This window comes from Megalobrama amblycephala, linkage group LG9 (assembly GCF_018812025.1).
Source record: "Megalobrama amblycephala isolate DHTTF-2021 linkage group LG9, ASM1881202v1, whole genome shotgun sequence".
In the NCBI taxonomy this organism is placed as follows: Eukaryota; Metazoa; Chordata; class Actinopteri; order Cypriniformes; family Xenocyprididae; genus Megalobrama; species Megalobrama amblycephala.
In genome coordinates, this window is record NC_063052.1 from 31,776,378 (window position 1) to 31,799,733 (window position 23,356).

Below are 23,356 nucleotides of genomic sequence, written 5' to 3' on the forward strand. Positions count from 1 at the left end.
CTAAAGTGTTGTAGGTGTCAAAGTATTGCTAAGTGGTCTCTTAAATAGCTTTGAATTACAAGAGCACACTTTCCTCAGCAAGACGCACAATTTGAGAAATTATATCATCATGACCACAGAGTAGCTCTACCAGTGCAAGAGTTTTTTGAGTTTCTTTTATTAATCATTTCAAAAAGACTCTCAAATTCAATAACTATTATATTTGTTTATTGATCAAGTCATATTTGTTGCAATGTATATGATTGTTTAAATAATAATAATAAATATAGCTGCAAGCAGCAATTAACGGGGATCAAGCACTTTAAGATATGTTTTATTCAGCAAGCATGTAACCACTTAGATCATAGATGGAAAAGACCATTTACAGCCAATACAGGCAATTTACCATAGGAAATATTTTGTTTTTAAAGCTTTTTAACAGTTATAGCCCCAACTACGGTCTGATCTACACAAAAATGCTTCTTTAGAATCATGTGCTTCATGTGCTCACCTAATGATGCGAAGTTCTGAGTTTTCATTTAGGAATGATAGACTTTTGGGTAGACTTAGCCATGCCTATTTTCTAAATGACCCTGCTATAGCTATCCAAAGGCCAAAGCTCAACATTTTTTTGATAATTATTGACCTAGAGAGTCCTAAGAAATGTGCCGCAGTGGTTTTATCAAGGTTGAGCCAAAAACCTAAGATTAGTTCGCCAAAGTTGGTTTTTGAAATAATCTCCAATATTTAACGAATGATTCAATGAACAGCGGTGGTCCTCAGAATTAAGAGTTCTACCATGTGGTATGAATTTTATGGGCATGTGCGAAAAATACAGACGATATACAATCATTTACGCACATGAAAAGCGTGAAGACGCCCCCCTGGTGGTCGATTTCTTTTGAATTTCTCACAGGCCTTTAGGGCCGTGAGTCAAACACGCCCAATAAGTTCCAATCGGCCTCCGTTAACCTTGTCTGACAGCTGCTCAAACTTCATTGGCCGCGTTTTTCGAGATATGCAAATGTCCTCAAAGGCAGTCTTGGCACCTTGGACAAAGACACCGCATGCCAATTTTCTTCAGGCTGTGTAGTTATAGCCATTTTTACTTTTTTCATGTTATAGCGCCACCAAGTGGCCAGTCGTCGCGTCCTTTTTCATCCGACCACAGAATGAGCTCTTACACATGTGTGCCGAGTTTGGTGAAAATAGCCAATATAGCCAATTTAGTAATAGTGGATTCGCCCACTTCGAAAGTTTTGGTGGCCGTTAGGGGCCGTGAATCGAAATTTCAACTTTTTTTTTGATAATTATTGACAATCAGACTCTAAAAAATCTTGCTGCACTGGTTTAGTTCCGATCGGACCAAAAACCTAGGACTAGCTTGCAAAAGTAGGTTTTTCAAAAAATCCAAAATTCCCTCAAAATTTCAAGTCTCTATGACTTACGGTTTGGTCTGCCCAATCACTTTTATGGGAGAATGCTAGGGGAGAATTACAATAGGGTTTCAGAGCTACATGCTTGAACTAAAAATGCTAATTCATCCAGGCACAAAACACCACTACTGTTTTGCCAGGAGAATCGCAACAGTTATTCTGCTGTGGATTTGTTTCTAACAAACGGAGCAATGATATGAAGTGCAAGTTACTCGATATTAACTTACTGTTTATTGTATAAAAGCAATTTGCAATTGTGCCGTTGGTCAGAATATAATTATAAGGGTCAGAGTAACAGTGACCCTAGCCTTAGCAAACAGCACTGCTGAAATAAACTCAAGCTTTCTAGGTTGCATAATTCAAAGGCTAAATAGCATGTAAAGTCCTCTAAACTTATGCCTTGCTCTTGGTCAAGCAATCACCAATTCCACCTCCTGCAATTTCCCCTGTTACCATGACGATTTGAGTCATTACGGATTCAGTCTACTAGAAACAAGTCAAGAGGCTTTTTCCAAAAAAATCATGCAGTCTCATGTTCGCTTTCGCACTACGGTCTCTAGAACTACCGGGAAGCGTTTCATGAAAGACTGAACAGTAGACTACTGATGAAAATATATGTGCGAACATGAACACGTACATTAAATTTCTTCCCACACAATTTGGATACGACTTAATATTCCTGCAAAATAACAAGCATACAGTCGCTCCCTCTCCCACACACTTTTTTTTCTTTTCGTTCGTTCCTCCGCTGGTTTGTTTTATCCCGGGAGATAGAGAGGTGCTGAAAGAGCTCTTTCTTAGGAAAGCCTGTTCCATTTCGCCATGCCTCTCAGTCCACTGCCATTAAAGTCTCTTCAAGCTCCGCTGCTACTGAAAACAGGCTTGTATGTGGGACTAAGACACACACATACACAACCGGCTAACATCCCCAATCTCTCTTAACCTCACTCTCCTGACGCTATCTCTGCCAGATGCCACAGCTCAGGATTCATTATTCAACGGCCTGGCAGACAGTATCCGTGAACCTTACGGTCGACATCTAGCTCTGAGAAAAAAGGGTTGCGGAGAGATACGGCAATGCTTCACCATGATTCTGAGTACGACTGAACAACTTACTTGTTACATCTTGACCGCTGTTGTTCTAAGGTAAAAAAAAAGAAAAAGAAAAAAGAGCACTACACTCGGGACATTTTCATTTTTAATGACCCTGCATCTTTAATAGGCCGTAGTGTGAGGGCTTAACCTTTTTTGGTTTTTTTGGTTAAATTTAAGATATTGTTATCCAAACGATGGCCAGCGGGGAAGTCTCACACTATTGATCTATTCAAGGGCTAATAAAATATTATGCAGCCAAATTTACTTGCACAACTCTTTATGAGTGTTATTGAAAAAACATTGAGTTCCTACAACCCACATTGAGAGCAAACCATAGAGAGTTGTGGAAGCTGTTAAAGGTCATTATTGTCTAAGAATGTTGATGGGCTCGAGGACAAAGCACCTCTTCAGCCCTCGTGACCTTTAACTTGTCCGCTACGCTTCTCAAGTGCCATAACTACAGCGCATTATTATTCTGCCGCACTCTGTTAATGGCATGCTACAAAACCGTTCAACATTGAAAAAATCAATTTAAAAAAAAAAGTCAATTTTACTGCATACATTCAGCTGGAATCTGTTGCTTGGTAGCACACGCACTAATGCTAATAATGTGAGACAGCTAAAAAAAAAAAAAAAAAAAAATGATGACAACTTCTGAGGGAGTTTATTAACACCCATACAGAGTGCAATAGTGCCTGCCCATATTTTTCTGCCGTGTTGGTTTCAGAAGTATTTTTTCCATTCTTTTTTCCCAAAGGGAAGTCTTTAATAAAGGGTTTTACAACATGTACCACACCAACCAGTTACAGAGTGAATTACTACATTACAAACACTGATTCGAACCAAAAAATATTATTTGAAAATAGCACAAAAAGACAAAAGGTACAAGACTGTGTACTTAATGCCTTTAATGGGGGAAAGAACTATAATTCCCATGATGCATTGCAATCAAATAAAAACAATGGAGAACTATTGATTTAAAGATGTTGATTATATACAGTCAAACCAAATTGTATTCAGACACCTTCAACATTTCATTCACTAATACAGTTTATTCACTATAGTTTCAAAAATGGAGTTAAACTGTGTCAGAAAAAAATTATATCAATTATGTCAGATAACATTTAAAGAAAACATGGTCAGGTCAAAGTGTCTGAATAATTTTTGGTTTTTTTGGAATCAATTTTACTGGTAGTCCACTGTGACATATTATACCCAAAAATTCTTCATACAGTTTACTTTATTTTGCCATCCTCACTTAAATAAACTATAGTGTCCTGCACCCACTAGTAAAAATATATTACAAATGTCAAAAAGTTCTGATGCAAAAAACTCTAAGTCTGCCTGAAATGTTTTTTTTTTAACCAGGCTCCTAAAGTTTAGGTTCAGTAATTTCACTTTAAAGGTGCCATAGAATTGAAAATTGAATTTACCTTGGCATAGTTTAATAACAAGAGTTCAGTACATGGAAATGACATACAGTGAGTCTCCTCCTTATGTAAATCTCATTTGTTTAAAAGACCTCTGAAGAACAGGCGAATCTCAACATAACACCGACTGTTACGTAACAGCGGGATCATTAATATGTACGCCCCCAATATTTGCATATGCCAGCCCAAGGCATTAGACAAGCCAGTATTAACATCTGGATCTGTGCACAGCTGAATCATCAGACTAGGTAAGCAAGCAAGGACAATAGCGAAAAATGGCAGATGGAGCAATAATAACTGACATGATCCATGATTACATGATATTTTTAGTGATATTTGTAAACTGTCTTTCTAAATGTTTCGTTAGCATGTTGCTAATGTACTGTTAAATGTGGTTAAAGTTTCTTACTGTATTCACGGAGACAAGAGCTGTTGTTATTTGCATTATTAAACACTTGCAGTCTGTATAATTCATAAACAACTTCATTCCTTATAAATCTCTCCAACAGTGTGTAATGTTAGCTTTAGCCCATTAGCCACAGAGCATAGCCTCAAATTCATTCAGAATCAAATGTAAACATCCAAATAAATACTATACTTACATAATCGGTTATGCTGCATGACGAACACTTGTAAGGATCCATTTTGAGGGTTGTACTAGCTGTGTGAACTTTGTTTATGCAATGTTTTATAGAGTCGTGAGCTCGGGGGCGGGGAGCGCGAGGATTTAAAGGGGAAGCAACCTGAATCGGCGCATATTTAATGATGCCTCAAAATAGGCAGTTAAAAAAATGAATTAAAAAAATCCATGGGGTATTTAGAGCTGAAACTTAACAGACACATTCAGGGGACACCTTAGACTTATATTACATCTTGTGAAAAAGCATTCTATGGCACCTTTACATTGCAATGAAAAGGTTATTAGTCAGTTATTGAAATGTTATTGAAATGTCACTTTAGTCAATTTATTGGTATTTAAAAAATTTGTCTTTGGTTGCAAAACCAGTTCAGTCCATGTGTGCCATTTTTTGCAAAAACCTCTAAGTCCAACTTTTTGGACAACAAGACATAGTAAAACCATTTCTGTCAGTTTTACAGTAGCAAAAGGAATACTGTTGTGTTTACAAGCTACTCATGAAATCCTGCCACTGTAACAATGGACAAAACATGATAAAAACTTATCTTGCAGCTCGGCAATTGAAAGCCAGCTTATATACGCACACAGTCATTCATCTTGAAATCATATGATTCGATTTGCATCTTCCGATTAGTTCTTCTGTAGACTTAGAGGCTTTTGCTGACAAATAGAAGTGGTGTCTAGTGGTTTCTTCCAACAAACCGGTATTTCTGAATGGGCTGAAGCTGGGATTTAGCAGATTTGAAGTGAAAGAACATATTCTATGCGCAGAAAGCATTCGCTCAATATCATTATCTAATTTTTGACGGAGGTGAAGTTTAGCGGCTTTAGCATCTGAACTCTTCATATATACAAATATTTAAGTAATTTGAAGAACAGGGAGACTGACTTGAGTACGTACAATTATTCACGGTGCTTCATGGAAGTGGGCATTCCCTGCCGAGATCTTTTTGATTTGCTCGCTGTCAGTCTTTGATTGGTGGAATTTTCTTTACAGCATCATGGGCAATGTAGGTTTTCCACCATGAAAATGCCATGAAAATGCATTAAATGCGATGTTTTTAAAAATTGGTTGCACTAATACAAAATGATGGCTTCAACAAAAGCATATATCATCAATTTACAACCTTGGACCTCACTGGAACTGTCTTTAAAGGTCCTCATTAAAAATCAATCAGAAAATGAATGGAATTTTTACTTAAAGAACACCCAACTGTTGCACTCTATTCAAATGTTCATATTTGCATACGCAAGTTCTCCATTTATTGCGCTAGTTTCAACTCAAGACGGCACCTTTCCCGAGGCACAAGAATATGTTAAGTATAATTACAGTATTCAGGGTTGTAATTTATCTCATTATTCATGTTTTTTCTAAGCTATAGGTTGTAGGTAGAGACCACTTGGCACTCTATAAACTGATTGCTAGCAGAGCTCTATACCGAGACACCACAAAGGAGTCCGATTTTCACTCGACTATAAATGGTTCCCATTTAAAAAATAACACAACAACTACCCCAGGTAGAACTACAACCGCTATGGAAGCAATCAATCAAACAACAACAGAGTACCCAAAGCGATCTGCACATGCACCGCGTGAATGCGATCATTATATTCTAATTTATTTCTGCTAAAATACACAGGTTTTTTTGGCAGTACAAAAGGAAAGGGATGATGGATGGAACAAACACAGACAGATCGCATTTCCTTTGACTGTAAAGGATAGGCTCAAATCTCAGCAGTGGCCTGCGGTGGCCCCTCCTTTCCGGAGTCTCACACGTCCTGTATTGATTTATTGGAGAGCTCAGGGCACATACGTTCAGCTTACACAAACCTCTCCTGCTGTCCTCCTAAAGCCCGGGCTAACTGACAGGTGACGCGGTGACCGCTAATGGTGCTGCCAAAAGTGATACGGGGAAGTGTCCTAAGGGCTGACTGACCAAAGAGTTCAGTTCTACACAAGGTGATTACTTGGAGGCCTGGTTCTGAGATGCATAATTGAGTGCGTGCATCACTAGGTCTTGTGCAATGCTTGTTAGAAAGTGCTAAATCCAACACATTTCAAATGTATAATTGGGCTCTGAGCAGATCCTAATAACCCTATTGTCAGAGACACTGGTTTCCGTGCTAGAACACACACACACGCTCACAGGGTTGACGGCTAAAAGAGCGTTAGAGCTTCTCTGGAGGAGGATGGTATTTCTGACATGCACATTTCTCAATTTCGATCCGTGGCAGGCAATAATCCCAGGGTGCCTATCTTGATTTCTTTTGTCCTGCTTAAGTCACCATGTGCACTGTACGTCAAAGACCCGGGTGTAAGCATGGCTGAGTGGATTACAACATCAGGATAAAAAGAAAAAACCTCTCAACCTCGCCAGGCCTTGGGCCGTGAACATGAGATTTCTAAAAATGTCATCGCATGCAAAAAGGGTGGGTGATAAATTATATACATCACACACTTTAAATATTTTAATGACTCAAATCAAAACTCTGAAAATGCTCAAACTCAAAACTAAAATCATCACTCACTCAAACACTCACTGTGTGTTAATGACTTAGTAAGAATATGTGTAAATATTGCTGTTTTTTGTTCTATTGGTATATAACATTTACTTCTTACAAATGAAAATGATTAAATATCATTCATCCATAAAGTACTTTCTCCTGTCACAGTTTAATATGAAGAGATAACTATAAATTAAAGCTGCAAGCAGCGTTGAAAGGGCCCTCGTCAAAGTCATTTTGATGTGCCACACTTCCTGCTGCCAGCAGGTGGCGCTTTGACTATAACTGAATATTGCCATGAAGATATTTTCAGGCCAGGACTTTTATCAAACATGTGAAGTTTGAGGCAGTTACAACAACTTCCTGTGTTGTGGCGTTAATCACGTCCATTAGCACTTAGCCAAGTGTTGCGTGATTTAAAGTGTTTCTCGCATGTTTGGTACTTCGTGGCATATTTAAATGTGTTTCTGGGAGTGAATTACAGTGTAAAGCATGCCATTTCTTGTTATCAGCAGGTGACGCTGTGAGTAATTGAATATCGGCATGTAGATGTCTTGAGACCAGGACTTTTATCAAACGTGAAGATTTGGACATTGTATGCCTGAGTTACAACAGTTTCCTGTTTCATGGCGAAACATCAAACTTTGTCAGGTCACCACGGACACGCCCTTTAACTCATGATCTTTGCAATTTAACATGGCTGAGGCCTTAAGATTAGACTGACCAAATATGATGTTGTTCTGGTTAAATCTCAATGAGGAGTTAATCACAGTGTAAAACATGTCATTTCCTGTTGCCAACAGGTGGCGCTTTGACTGTAACTGAATATTGCCACGTAGATGTCTTCAGACCAAGACCTTTAGAGGCCTTTAGATTAGACTGACCAAATATGATGTTTATCTGATAGAATCTCTAGGAGAATTTAATTACAAGTACAACATCTAGAAGTGGCAAAAACTGCAAAAATTTTGCAGAGAAAATTTGTAAGAAAACCCACACTGTAAAAAAAATCCCAGTAAAATTTACGGTAAAAAAACGGCAGCTGTGGTTGCCAGAACTTTACCGTAAAAAATACAGTAGCAACGTAAAAAAAAAATCTGTTAAATTTACGGTAAAATAACGTATTTCATTAACTGATATAATGTTAATTTACCAACCTAATGAAGTACTAATATCTGTTTTGTACCTTTATAATAAACTGATAGTCACCAGACACAGTGGTGATAAGAGTCACATGATGAATCAAAGTTCATCACAAGCAGATTTTCCACAAGCTGAGAAGGACAATACTAATGTATAGAAGGTGCACACAGTGTCATTCACACACACACTAATTTTAAAAATGCAATAAACATTCATTTAACATTAGATGTAACATAAAACCCTAATGTACATAACTGATTAGAAAAAAACGAGAAAAACTAAGAAGAAACAGAGTTATTTCAACGAAAATATATCAAATGTGAAGTGTCACGCAGGGAATTGTGGGAATGTCAATTTACAGTTTTTCACTGTAAATTTTACAATGAATTGTTATTTTTCACTTCCAAAAACTGTGAATTTAACGGTATTTTACCGTAAAATTACATTAAATGTACCGGTAGATCTATTACAGTTATTCACCGTATATAGTACGGAAACTTTCTGTAAACCAATTGACAGTTTTTCACCGCAGCATTTTTACAGTCTTTTACTGTTAAAATCACGGTCATTTTTTACAGTGCAGGGACTTTTTTGTACAGTAGTTATTGCATCAAATCCAATTGAGTACACAACCACATAATCACGACTGGAGGGACCAAATGTCATAATTTAAAGATTTGTACAGTAGTTATTTCACACTTATTCGTAAAATCTAGTGCGAAGGGCGCTTAATTGAAATTCTGTATGTGGCGCTATCGAGCCATTTTGCCACAACTAATTTTCACCAATTCTGACGCGTGTTCAAAGTTTCATGAGTTTTCGAGCATGTTTAAGCCCTCAAAAATGTGATTCATTTCAGAGAAGAAGAAGAATTGACTGAGCAATTACAATAGGGTCCTCACACTATCGGTGCTCGGAACCTAATAAGACAAAATATAGATGTTTATTGTTATATCGATGCATATAAATTAAAAGTATTAGTCTTGAGTTGTATTTCACTTTTTGCATTACACGTTTTGAATCCAATTGGCTCTATGGTTGAAAAGATAGCTCCTCTGATTGAAAAAAAATATGAATAGAGATATATATTGAACATTATCAAAAGGTTGGAACATATCAAGATCCATTTATCGGCCAGCCCTTCATGCAGAGCACAAGTTTATTAGAGAGAAGGTTCAGGTAATGACGAATAATGACAGATAACAGGATTGTGGAAGGAGTAGAAATCACTCAGCTAAGCCAGCCTAAGCTGTAAAAGGGATCCTGTAATGATTTTTCAACAGTTCATCGCATCCGTCATCACATCAGTGTCAACATCCATGAGAAATTCGTGAAAAATGTGCCATTGTCCCATTTCAGACAGGCTGCTCCTCATAATCCATTCAAAAAAGAAGACTACTTTCTCAAAGAAAATCGAGAGGAGTAATGAGAATCTGAAAACTAAATGTTTATGAAAAAACGCAGCCAGCTCCATCTGGCTAGGCACGACATGGATTCTGTTTTTGAACATTAAAGCATCGGTATATGCGGCGTGGCAGATTCTAAACTCCGACACATGTACGAAATTGCTGAGAGAGAATGAAGGAGCGGCTCAGTAAAAATGCTGCTTTTAAATAAGCCTCCATTGATTCAGATGCAGAGATGCATCGCTTGAAACATCTTTAAAGCACTCCGAGCTGCACTTCTGGGGGAGATTACACAAGTGATGCATTAGAAACTTCGCAAAACAGCTTTGATACTCAATTTTTTGTTGATTCAAAAGAAATAAGCATTTTTTAAAACGTCTTAATTAATAGAATACATAATTAAATATTTTAGCGTTACCATCTAATGGCTAACAATGTTCATAAATACTTAAAATGTTATGCATGAATCATTTCCATTGCTTATTTAAGGAAAGCCAAATAAATCATTAAATCATTAGAATCAGTCCGGGTCAGAAAGGTAACCAAAACCAAGACCGAGAGAAAGCCTCATTTCTGTTCTATAATTGATCAAAGCAAAGAAAAAGGCAACCTGGTGAGCCCTCATGTTTCTAAGGTGAGCTCTAAGGTTTCGGAGTATCTGTAATGAGCCGTAATGATGGACGGTGTGGGCTAAGAGCCAGGTAATCTTGGCAGCCCACTTTTCTGACATTTCACTTAATGTTAGCAGGGTGATATCTTCTCGCCCTCTCAGTGCCTCTTTCTTTGTCTCGAATTTCTCTCGCTAAGCCGTGGGTGATAAGCTTCACCCAGGTGTCAGTCGACTGAGGTCTTTCCCTCACCTTATCTCACATGCTGAGTTTCAGACATTGTTTTCACACCGTAAGGCTGAAGACACTACAGGTAAGAGCGCTAGTGGCAAAACAACTGTTTGATATGATATGAAAGCTCTGAGAGAGGGAATGCATCAAATCCAATCGAGTGCACAATCACATATTCATTACAGGAGGGTCCAAATGTCATAATTTAAAGATGAAGTGTGTTTTTAGATGCGTAAGCAAAAGTCAACTAGAAGCATAGGTGCTGATCTATAGCCGAGCACCCACAGAAAAACATGAAATAGTCTCCATTCCTTTTATCTAATCAAAAAACAAACAAAAACTATTGAGGTTCTGGAACTTCTCTGATAACCCCTTTTCCACCAGCAAAAACTGGGTGCTAGCTCAGAACTAGTGCTATTGCCGGATCAGAGTTGGTTCGACTGGCGAGCCTTCTAAGAACCGGTTAGGGAGCAACCACAGAGCCAGGTCTTACGTCACTGTATACGTCTCATCTTTCCCAGCAACGCTAGCGTGACAGCGCCAAACACACCACCAACAATGGCGGACGTTGCTAACCCTAACCCTAACTTTTCCTGGTTCAGAGCTGGTGCTTTTGGTGTCGAAAGACAAAGAACTGATTTGAAAGTAGACTCTGGCTCTGAACCTGAACTCAAACTGCCTTGGTGGATCTGATTGGTGGATCTCACATTGGGTCCGGGCAGGTCGTAATACACACAATTCTACCTGTGTGCAGATAAAGTTGAATAAATAGGCAACTTTATATAGTTAGCTGGCTAATAATAAGACTTTTGTAGGTTGATTTCCCTAAAAAAAGTGCCACTTATTTACACAGTTTATTATAAATGACACACTTTACCTTTAAGAATAAACCATTAAAAACAGTTAAATTGAGCATTAATCTGAATATAGTAATTACAGAACCGGTTCTGATGGGTAAGATCATCAACGAATGCAGTGAAGTGATGCAGTCTGCAATCAGCACTGCATGAGTTAATGTTTCGATTCAGAAAATCATTGCACTCAATTTCCTTGTTAAAAAGACCAGCTCGGACTAGAAGCAGCTTCTTTTTAGTGCATGTTTGGTGCTGGTCTACATGATGGACCAGTATAGCCATGCTATTTATGTACCCTAAGGGTGAAGAAATGATCTGAAAAATAGGAAGGTCAAGATGAATTAATATTTAATATCTTGACTCATGAATATTGATTATCCATTGTGATGTCTAGATGTCAAGCAGACATTGACAAACACTAACCATAGCAGGATTATCACCGTTGTAAATCTTTTGTTTGGTCTTAAATTTGTTTAAGGTGATTGGCTACAATTTGTTTTCTTTGCACTGCAGCAAAGTTCTCAAAATATGATTATTATTTATCAGCTGGCAGGATGGGTCTAAAAGCATCTTTCTGGTGAAGCTATAGTAAACAAATGAAGCCTTACTGACAAATGAACTCATGCATTCAAAACACGATGGTCTTTTCAGCAGGGACGTGCCTTGTGTGCTGTTTTAAGCTGTACATGCGCTTGCATGCATGCATGCAAATGTGCGCCTGTGTCTTTCAGCAAAAACTAAATTTTTTGTTTTCTTAAAAGCAGCCATTACCAACCCTAATAAACGGCACCAAGATTCAGCCAAGAAGTTAAGCAGCTAAATGGCCTCTGAATTCCCCCAAAAGAGTCTACAATGAAAGACTTCAGTTTTCTGCATTAGCTGTCTGAAAATGGCTGAGGAGGGGAAAGAAATGAGGAAACACTCCTTCTTGGCAAGCTGCATGATTAGTCTGTTAGCTGGCACAAGCTAAGGTCTCCCCCTTTTCAAGGCGGGAGGAAAACGGGAAGAGAAAAAGAGTGATTTCAACTTGAGGAAAATTCTGTCTGGGGGATGTTCATCTTAAAAACAGCCCGCCTTCCGTTCTTTTCTCACTTTTTTATGCAAAAACACACACACAGGCACACATTTCCTCTCCAGCTAGGCTGGTGAATCCACTGGGAACCAGTGCAATCTAGCCTCAGTCACGTGTACAGTTTTAGGGGTTGGGGGTTTTTAAATTCCTTTTGTGTCAGCACAAGTCTCTCCAGCAGTCCGCTGAGCTTTGTCGTGGTGTGGCATTCGTGTCTGCATTTGTATTAGGCCCTGTTTACACCTGACTTAATGACTTAATAGAAATACACATGGCGTGGTACAATACCAGCACAACTGGTGGCTGGTTAAACTAAAAATTGCGAATAGATAGCAAACAATTCAAAGTGAATTATCCCCTATGTGCTCCCTGTCAGGTAAAAACCTAGCTTAAAACAGCCTAAGGAGTTTTAGTGCTGGTTTTAACTTGTTTAAGCTGGTCTCCACTGGCCAAGGATTTGCTAGTCTCCAAGCCTGACAAGCTGATATCCCACCCTGGCCAAATGAAAGTGTCCAAAACCCCTCTAAAACCATAAAAACTCACCAACCTCGCCAAACTGGGAGACATTAGTCAGCTTAAACCAGGTAAGACCAGAAATCTAATTTGAGCTGGTTTAAGTTTTTTTTTAAATAAGGTGTTCATGATTGCCGTCACACCCACAAACTCAAGTACTTGGAAAAAAAAAACAGCTTAAACCAGGCCTAGGGTCTTCTAGTTTTGCAAACTGGTTAGATCAGTTTTGATGGTTTTAAATGGGTTTGGGACCATTTTCAGCTGGTCAGGGTTGGAAATAAGCAAGACTGACCAGCTAAACACCAGCTTGTCCATTCCGGTAGACCATCTAGACCAGTTTAAACCACCTAAGGTTTACAGGGGTTTTGGACACATTTCAGATGGTCAGGGTGGGAGATCATTTTAGACTGACCAGTTAAACACCTGGTTGCCAGGCTGGGAGACCAGCTTGACCATCTCAAACCAGTAAAAACTATTTAGGATGGTTTAAACTGCTTGTTTTTCAGCAGGTTTTGCATGATTGATCATTGCTGACCCAAGTAGTAAAGTACTTTGCTACTCTTGCCAATCCCTAATATATGTGAGTGTGTATTAAAGTAAAGTATTTCTTTGCCACAGGCACATTTCACTAACAATCACACTCATTCCCACTCAAACAACTCAATTAACCTGCTGAAAAGTCCTGCTAGACCAGTACTAACCAGCATAAACCAACCTAGACCAGCATGGAAATCGCCAGCCTTTTAAGCAGGGACAAAACGAACATCATGCAAACAACCAGATAATTCACAATGCAGTGCCTCTGTGACAATCCACAGTTATGTTTGGCAACGGTGAATGTATCAAGTGAAGGTACGAGAATGTTACTGTGAGGACTAGGTGTCCTTATGACTGTGATAAAACTCTCCTCTATAATACCATTGTGAAAAGGGAAAAAAAAAAAAAACACATTAGAACAACATCCCACACTTTCTCGCTACAGTGCGCCTACAAAGAGCCTTTGTTCTCCCACAAGACAATTGAAATTTCCAAAAGGATTCCCACGGATTCTAAATTCGGCTCTTGCGCTTGCCTTGGCATGAGAAAGTGCCAAAAGCACAGTGGCTCACGGGCCTACACGCGTCCATTTAGTGAAGCAGCCACTCCGTAGCTGATCAACAACGGCTAGCGTTTTAAGAAATGGAACATCAAGACTGTGTTGTGCATTAATGCTTACACAAAATGTGTGTGTTTCGGCACAACAAAGCTGCAGGAAAAGAAAGAAAACCATGCACAGGAACAGAGAGGAAAAGAACAATAGCATTTTTTTCTATTAAAAGAGGTTAAACAAAGATACAACAGTACTGTGTTGTTAGGTATGGTGAAGAGGGAAAAATAAAACAAGTGAAAAGAAGAAATAAAAAGCAACCCGGCAAACTGGCTCACACCAAGTGACTTCACATAGCAGAAAGACTTCTGGAGAAAATCCCACAAAATTAGGCTGGGCAGGCCAACTAGAAACCCAACCACCAAGTAAGAGTCTGGCATTTGAAGCCCACCCACATTAGAGAAGTGTATATGAATACCAAAATGTATCTGTATTTAGCAAGGAGAAACCTGTTTCCCACATTTTGTGTCCTCCTACGTGCGAGGGAGGTGGCGTGCAACACCGTGTCCTAACCAGGCACGAAATGCTTTAGCTCACCGTGCCTGGTTAGCACACTGTACTTGAGCTGAAAAGTGTACTGAACGTTTACGTCAGCACAGACTCATGAGTACATGTGTCATTCCTGCATGGAGCTACTCACCGATGACCGTGGCGGAGAGCTCTTTCTTGCCAGCACCCAGACGGTTCTTCACCTCACACACAAATGTTGTGTTCACCGTTTCGTCCACCTTCCTCACCAGCAGCCGGTTGTTTTCCACCCGTACCGAAGGCGGCATCTGACCCGACGTGCTGAGGAACCATCAACACAGAAAACGGCATTTCTAGCTAGTCTTTAAAACCATGTTGGCTTATTTCAGAAACATTACACTTATTTACTGAAAATACATCCATACTTATTAAATATCATGTTTTGAGACATTGTGTTATACACGGTGGAAAACAATGATTGCATGTTATTTCTTTTTTTTAATTTGCCTTTGTGTGCTGAAACAGGGTTTTTTATGACACTTTAATACACACTATTATAATTAGGCCTACTCCATTCGAAAATGTTCCAAATAAATACGTAAGTGTTGCATATTCGTCAACTAACTTGAAACTCTGCAATCAAATGGCTACATCTAGGTGACGCCCAATAAGTCTTGCTAATAAATGCTGTTTTTCTATCTGTATTGATTCGTGTTCTACATTGTTTTGGTGAAAAAATGAAGTTGAAGCAGTGAAGCGTTAATAGGCTGTTGTTGCTTTATACCGCAGGCAGAGATGCTTCCTCAATTCAGAGCCAATTAGCCTGTGGCTGTTGTTAACAGCAAAACTGCCATATTTGACTCTGTTTCAGTCATATTGGAGATGGAGCAGCACCACGTACACATAAATATGAAATATGGACTTTCTTCATGGACTAAATGAATACTAATGCTAATAAAAACAAAAGTTTTATTGTTTCTTTCTGTTTTGAGTAAATTCTGGCATCATTTATTCACCCTTGTGTTTTTCCAAGCTGAATATTTTTTTCTTTTGTGGAAGAGAATATTTAGCAGAATGTCCAAGCAGATATTTTATATATACGCTACAATTCAAAAGTACGGAAGAGGATTAGGGCCAAGCAATAATAAAAAAATAAAACCATCTCGAGATTAAAGTTGTTAAATTTCGAGAAAAAACCCGTTAAATTTCGAGAAAAAAGTCGAGATAAAATGTTGAGAATAAACTCGTTAAATTACAAGAAAAACTCATTAAATTTCGAGAAAAAGGTCGAGATGTGACTTTATAATGACTTTATTCTCAACATTTTATCTCGACTTTTTTTCTCGAAATTTAACGACTTTTTTTCCTCATAATTTAATGAATTTGTTCTCATAATCTAACGACTTTTTTCTCGTAATTTAATGACTTTATTCTCAACATTTTTTCTCGAAATGTAACGAGTTTATTCTCAACATTTTATTTCGACTTTTTTCTCGATATTTAACGAGTTTTTTCTCATAATTTAAAGAGTTTATTCTCAACATTTTATTTCGACTTTTTTCTTGAATATTTTACGAGTTTTTCTCGTAATTTAATGAGTTTATTCTCAACATTTTATCTCGACTTTTTTCTTGAATATTTAACGAGTTTTTTCTCGTAATTTAATGAGTTTATTCTCAACATTTTATCTCGACTTTTTTCTTGAATAATTTAACAACTTTAATCTCAAGATGGTTTTATTTTTTTCTTATTGCTTGGCCCTAATCCTCTTCCGTACAAAAGTTTGAAGTTGATAAGATTTTAAAAAGAAACTTCTTCAGCAAGTTAAATTGATCAAAAGTGACATTTATAATGTTACAAACATGTCTTTTTCAAGTAAGTGTTCTTCTGAACCTCCTATTCGTCAAAGAATCCTGAAAAATGTATCAGTTTCCACAAAAATATTAAGCAGCATAACTGTTTTCAATATTGATACGAAATGTTTGAGCACCAAATCAGCTTATTAAAATGATTTCAGAAGGACAATGTGACACTGAAGGCTAGAGTTGGGTACCGAACTCAATACTTTTAAGGGTACCAACCGTATTACATCGGTACTACAGAGTACTGATTCACTTTAAATCAATCGGTGCCAAATTTCGGTACCTGAGAAGTGAGAATGCATCTGGGCGAGAGAGTAAGGTACGGCAGAGAAAGCGAGAGAGAGACCATGCGACGTCAACAAAATCAAGGACCACAATGGAAATAAGCTAATGCAACTTTATTGTGTTATCCTTGACAAAGAAGTTGTAACAATGATGTATTGCTACTTTTTATGTCAAATAAACTCAACTCAAGTCACCCCAGCAACTTGTTCAGACACAACACACAGAGCAATGGCTAAACATTCTGAAATGTGGTTAAATTTCACAAATCTGTATATGATCTATGATCCGCGTTGCGAGCGTTGTTAATCTCACTCTGGTGTTCCGCACAGAAACCGCTCTCATGCACGCTCCGCATGTTGTTACATACTAAATAATGTCAGTGTCATTCTTCCATGTGTTGTTAGTCAAACTCCAGCTCTGAGCATCATGGGGAAAATGAAACAACACTTTTGTGCTACTGTGCTGAGGAAACACACTCACAGCACATGTTCCAACGCAACGCTGAACAGCAGAAGTGAAGAACAGCGTGAGAAAAGGTCTTTCATGACATTTAAATTCTCCGCTGTAATGCGTTCTCATGCTACAGCGCACACATAAGTTTATTTCGTCTAGTGTGTAAAATTTCTAAATAATTTTAAAAAAAAAAAGAAAAAATGATGAAATTGTGAGGTTTATACGGAAGAGGATTAGGGCCAAGCAATAATAAAAAAATAAAACCATCTCGAGATTAAAGTTGTTAAATTACGAGAAAAAACTCGTTAAATTTCAAGAAAAAGGTCGAGATAAAATGTTGAGAATAAACTCGTTAAATTACGAGAAAAAACTCGTTAAATTTCAAGAAAAAGGTCGAGATAAAATGTTGAGAATAAACTCATTAAATTACGAGAAAAAAGTCGTTAAATTACAAGAAAAAAGTCGTTAAATTATGAGAACAAATTCGTTAAATTATGAGAAAAATGTCGTTAAATTTCAAGAAAAAAGTTGAGATAAAATGTTGAGAATAAACATTAAATTATGAGAAAAAAAGTCGTTAAATTACGAGAACAAATTCGTTAAATTATGAATTTGTTTTCATAATTTAACGACTTTTTTCTTGTAATGTAATGACTTTATTCTCATCATTTTATCTCGACTTTTTTTCCTTAAAATTTAATGACTTTATTCTCATCATTTTATCTCGACCTTTTTTCTCAAAATTTAACGACTTCTTTTCTCATAATTTAACGAATTTGTTCTCATAATTTAACGACTTTTTTCTTGTAATTTAATGACTTTATTCTCATCATTTTATCTCGACTTTTTTTCCTCGAAATTTAATGACTCTATTCTCATCATTTTATCACGACTTTTTTTCTCATAATTTAATGAATTTGTTCTTATAATTTAACGACTTTTTTCTTGTAATTTAATGACTTTATTCTCATCATTTTATCTCGAATTTTTTTCCTCGAAATTTAATGACTTTATTCTCATCATTTTATCTCAAATTTTTTTCTCGAAATTTAACAACTTTTTTCTCATAATTTAACTAATTTGTTCTCATAATTTAACGACTTTTTTCTTGTAATTTAATGACTTTATTCTCATCATTTTATCTCGACTTTTTTTCCTCTAAATTTAATGACTCTATTCTCATCATTTTATCGCAACTTTTTTTCTCATAATTTAACGAATTTGTTCTCATAATCTAACGACTTTTTTCTCGTAATTTAACAAGTTTATTCTCAACATTTTATCTCGACTTTCTTGAAATTTAACGAGTTTTACTCGTAATTTAATGAGTTTATTCTCAACATTTTATTTTATTTTATTTTTTATTATTGCTTGGCCTTAATCCTCTTCCGTAGGTTTAGTCTTATTTTTTTACTGAAATAAATGTTTTTGTTATTACACGGAGAGTAAAATACCGAAATAAGGTACCGTTGGGTACCAGCACCGAATTTCAGGTACCGATACTGGTACCGCTTAAAATGTGAACGGTACCCAACCCTACTGAAGACTTAATAATAGTACTACTGTTTGTACTGTATTTTTAATCAGATAAATGCAGCCTTGGTGAGCATAAGTTAAGTGTAATTTAAGTGTTCTGCTAAACATCCTCTGTGTTTGACCAAAGAAAATCATACGGGTTTTGAATGACATGCATAAATGACAGAATTTCGAACTATTCCTTAAAGTTTATTAAGAAGGAACTCACGTTGTCCAGGTAATCTCAGTGGGTTCTGGGTTGGCGTCAGCCTCGCAGGTCAAAACGGCATCAGTCCGACCTATATACCAGTTATTGTCATATCCATCTATTGTCACAGTGGGTGGGTCTAGAAAGAAAGTGAGATAGAGAGAGACATTCATTCATCATTAAATCCTGCATTGAAAGAACAGTTCAAAGCAGTTCAAATCTGCCGTTCAGGGGTGGGAAGGGAAGATACAGGTTTGCTGAAGGTGGCACTGTCCTATAGATCCTCAAAGGGCTTTAACACGCTGGAGAAATGCAGAATGAAAGTGCAAGAGGTGAGGATGTTCCAACAGGGGCGTTTATAAAAGAAATGGTGAAGCTGCAAATCTCTGACACCCTCAAACATTCCAGCTCAGCTATGCAAACACAGACACCTCAAACACTCCGTAAATAGCTTTCATGAAAAAAATGCAAACAATGTGTTGAGGAAGACATATGAGGCAGAAGCGAAGATGCTTAAATGCATTTTTCGATGAAAAGGAGGGTGGGTGAGGGAGAAAAGGTGTTATGAGCGAATGATACGGGGCGGATTATGAGTTCACATGTGTGTCACTGAGAACGCACACCTTTAAAGGATTAGTTTGGCCAGAAATGAAAATCCTGTCCTCATTTACTAACTTTCATGTCGTTCCCAAACCATTCTTCCGTGAAACACACACAAAAAAAAGTTTTGAATACTCTGCTGGTTGGCTTTTCTTTTCACTTACAGTGAATGGGAACTAAAGCTTTCAAGCTTCGAAAAGGACACAAAAGCACTATAACTGTTTTATTAAAGTCTTCTGAAGTCATACAATAGCTTTGTGCAAGGAACTGACCAAAATTTAAGCCTTTATGGTAGCACTTTATTTTAAGTGTAATTTCCTGGTACATATAATTATGTTGTACATACAGGTAAAAGAGTGATGACACAAGGTACTTACCTGACATGTATGTACATGGAAACTAATAAGAATCACTGCTGTACTTTCCAACGGTATACATATAATTGCTTTGTACCTATAGACAAGTGTTGGGTAATAACAACAGGCGCTTACTTATAGTGTCAGTATATTGTAACGAACAGACACATTACTGTACTTACTAATGGTATGTACATGGTAACTATGTTGTACTTATGGACAAGTGTGGGTAATAACAGACACTTATTTATGTTAACTTGTAAGACACTATGTTTTACTCATGGACACAAAATTTTCAAGAAATAAAGCAATTGTTTTGCTGCACTATGTATGTACTTTATGTAGTGTTTTATGAACTGTTAATGCTAAATTGAATCTTATTTTACAGTCCTTAGTAGTTAAGCTTATTATTACAAAGGTTAAACATTAATGTGTCTTACTAGTTACCATAAATAAGTTTCTGTTATTACCCACACTTGTCCATAAGTACAACATAGTTACCATGTACATACCATTATTAAGTACAGTAATGTGTCTGTTAGTTACCATATACTGACACTATAAGTAAGTGCCCATTATTACCCAACACTTGTCTATAGGTACAAAGTAGTTACCATGTATGTACCATTGGAAAGTACAGCAGTGTTTCTTATTAGTTTCCATGTACATACATTTCAGGTAAGTACCTTGTGTTACCACTCTTTTACCTGTATGTACAACATAATCACAATATATATATATATACCAGGAAAGTACACGCACTGTAAAATAAAGTGCTACCGTCTTTATTTATATTTTTATCTTCTCCCTCCAGTGAGATATTAACTGCTATGACCGGAGCGAATCAGTGAACTCAAGAACCGAAACAGTCTGATTCACAAATGAATCATTCAGACAAGGGCTGCGTTCCCGAAAAGCATCGCAAGGTTAAGTAGATTGTTGAAAATACAGGCACCAATGGTGTTACAATGTTTTTGGGAAAGGAAGCCTTGATTTGTAAGCTAGATCAGATTTTTTTAGAAAAGATCAGATTCATAAAATTAATTGTTCATTGCTATCTTATGAAAATCTATAATTTTATAGTGAGCTTAACAGCCCCATTTATTTTCATTAAATTGAAAAGACTGACCTGGAAAAAGTCACTCTTTAGAAGAAAGAAAGTCATATGGATATTGTGAGCAAATAATGACAGAATTTTCCATTTCGAAGATCTACTTCTAGCAGTGTGAGAGTTTGTGCATGAATCTTACACTCCACCACCAGCTTCAAGGTGAAGGATTGTGGCTCGCTCTGCGTCCTCTGGGTTACCAGGCAGGTGATTTCTTTTCCGTTTTCAGCAGGTGTCGGGACCATCCGAAACTCGCTCTTCACGGTCACTGTGCCGTCCACTTCGGGCACTGCAGTGTGGTTATAGCGGCCAGCAATAGCTGTAATCCAGGAGATTGTTGCCTCTGGTTTTCCTTGGGCTGCCTCACAATTTGCCACGACAACTTCAGAAGGGCCGGCTCGGACTGGGATGGCGGTAGCTGAGTTTTTGGGTTTAGCTGATAGAGAAAAAAAAATTATTTAAAACATGACTTTGGTTTTCAATAGCCTTTTTTAAACAATCAAGAGGTGCTTGAGCTAAATAAAAACATGCAGCAAAGCAACACGGCACTCAGACATGTCATTGACTCGTATTAAGGGGACAGTCAGCCGGTCATTTTCTAAAATAAATGTCGACAAGATGTTTCAAGCATTCAAACAGGGCCACTAATTACACAGCTACTCACCAAATAAAAAAAATACATATGAAATATTGATTGATTACATGAGAAGAAAAAGCACAGAGTGATACAAGAGACATGAATCTAGCACAGTTATATAGGAAACTGGATGCCTGGGACAATCTGGGACGGTCAATTATAGAGGTCATTAAACAAAAATATTTTAATCACAGAACTGAGCAGAATGAAGCATATCAGAGAACTGTTTTTTCAGTGCCTGATACTGACATCTCTGTACCTCTGTGCCAAGGATGAGCTTAAAGGGTTAGTTCACCCAAAAATGAAAATTCTGTCATTTATTACTCACCCTCATGTTGTTCCACACCCGTAAGACCTTCGTTAATCTTCGGAATACAAATTAAGATATTTTAGTTGAAATCCGATGGCTCCGTGAGGCCTCCATAGGGAGCAATGTCACTTCCTCTGTCAAGATCCATAAAGGTACTAAAAACATATTTAAATCGGTTCATGTGAGTACAGTGGCTCAATATTAATATTATAAAGCGACGAGAATACTTTTGGTGCGGCAAAAAAACTAAATAACGACTTATTTAATGATGGCCGATTTCAAAACAATGCTTCAGAAAGCATCGGATCACAAATGAATCAGTGTGTCGAATCTGCAGTTCGGAGTGCCAAAGTCACGTGATTTCAGCAGTTTGGCGGTTTGATCCGCGATCCGATTCATGATTCGATACACTGATTCATTCATGCTCCGATGCTTCCTGAAGCAGTGTTTTGAAATCGAAAAGTATTCTCGTCGCTTTATAATATTAATATTGAGCCACTGTACTCACATGAACCGATTTAAATATGTTTTTAGTACCTTTATGGATCTTGACAGAGGAAGTGACATTGCTCCCTATGGAGGCCTCACTGAGCCATCGGATTTCAACTAAAATATCTTAATTTGTGTTCCAAAGATTAACGAAGGTCTTACGGGTGTGAAACGACATGAGGGTAAGTAATAAATGACAGAATTTTCATTTTTGGGTGAACTAACCCTTTAAACATTAAAGATAAATGGTGGCAACCAAACGTAAAAGTGTAAGAATGCGTCATTATTTATTTTCAAAGACAATGGCTGAAATCAAATTAAAAAGACTTGAATTTTGTCTCAATTCACTAAAAAAGTATTATAAAATATAATAAATCGAATTGATAAACCAAACTGCTTAAATTAAATAATAACTCTATAGCCGAGTCAGATTTGCGCAAAACTTTTTCGATATTTTCTAAATGTCGATAAAAAGCTACTGGGAAATTATGCAGTTTCCATTAACTAAAGACTTTATACTGTATATAGGAAGACAGTGCACTTGTATTATTATGAATGGGAGAAAGGGAAACGCAATATGGCGAAAAAAGTCCCGCCTTCTAAATAAGAGCCAATCACTGATCGGTAAAGTCATCGCATAACTGCAGCTACCGTTAAAAGCTCCAGTCCCTATAGAAACGGTCAGACGCACACTTCCTATAGAGACAAGCACTTAGGACTGCGCATACGCGTTAGCTTGATCCAGCCTGAAAAATGCTGTTTTTTGTCAAAATTCGAGCATTTACAAACGAAATTTATAGGACAGTTGTTGTCAGATTTCTTTGGTGATTTCAAATATGAAATTTGATTGAAAGCTTGGCGAACAGCTTTGGAGAGTTCGATATTTTCCCATTCAAAGAGATAGGAGCTGTACTTGCATGCCCAAGAGGCGTTTCAATAATGGCCACCAAGTGAAATGACTTGTCTTAAAGGGACTTTGCATTAACTTTTTTTTTTCTCTCATGATAAGTCA

General features: G+C 37.3%; 1 protein-coding gene across 2 annotated transcripts in view; it reads right to left on the bottom strand.

Annotated features, from left to right (window-relative positions):
* Positions 1-23,356, bottom strand: part of pvrl2l (PVR cell adhesion molecule related 2 like) — a 197,755-nt gene that overhangs the window by 94,863 nt on the left and 79,536 nt on the right. For both annotated transcript variants that reach the window (XM_048202846.1, XM_048202845.1), the window contains exons 4-6: positions 21,051-21,344; positions 18,866-18,983; positions 14,694-14,842 (exon numbers count right to left, since the gene is read on the bottom strand). In XM_048202846.1, coding sequence (XP_048058803.1) covers positions 14,694-14,842; positions 18,866-18,983; positions 21,051-21,344 — 561 coding nt within the window. The remainder of the gene's footprint in view (positions 1-14,693; positions 14,843-18,865; positions 18,984-21,050; positions 21,345-23,356) is intronic.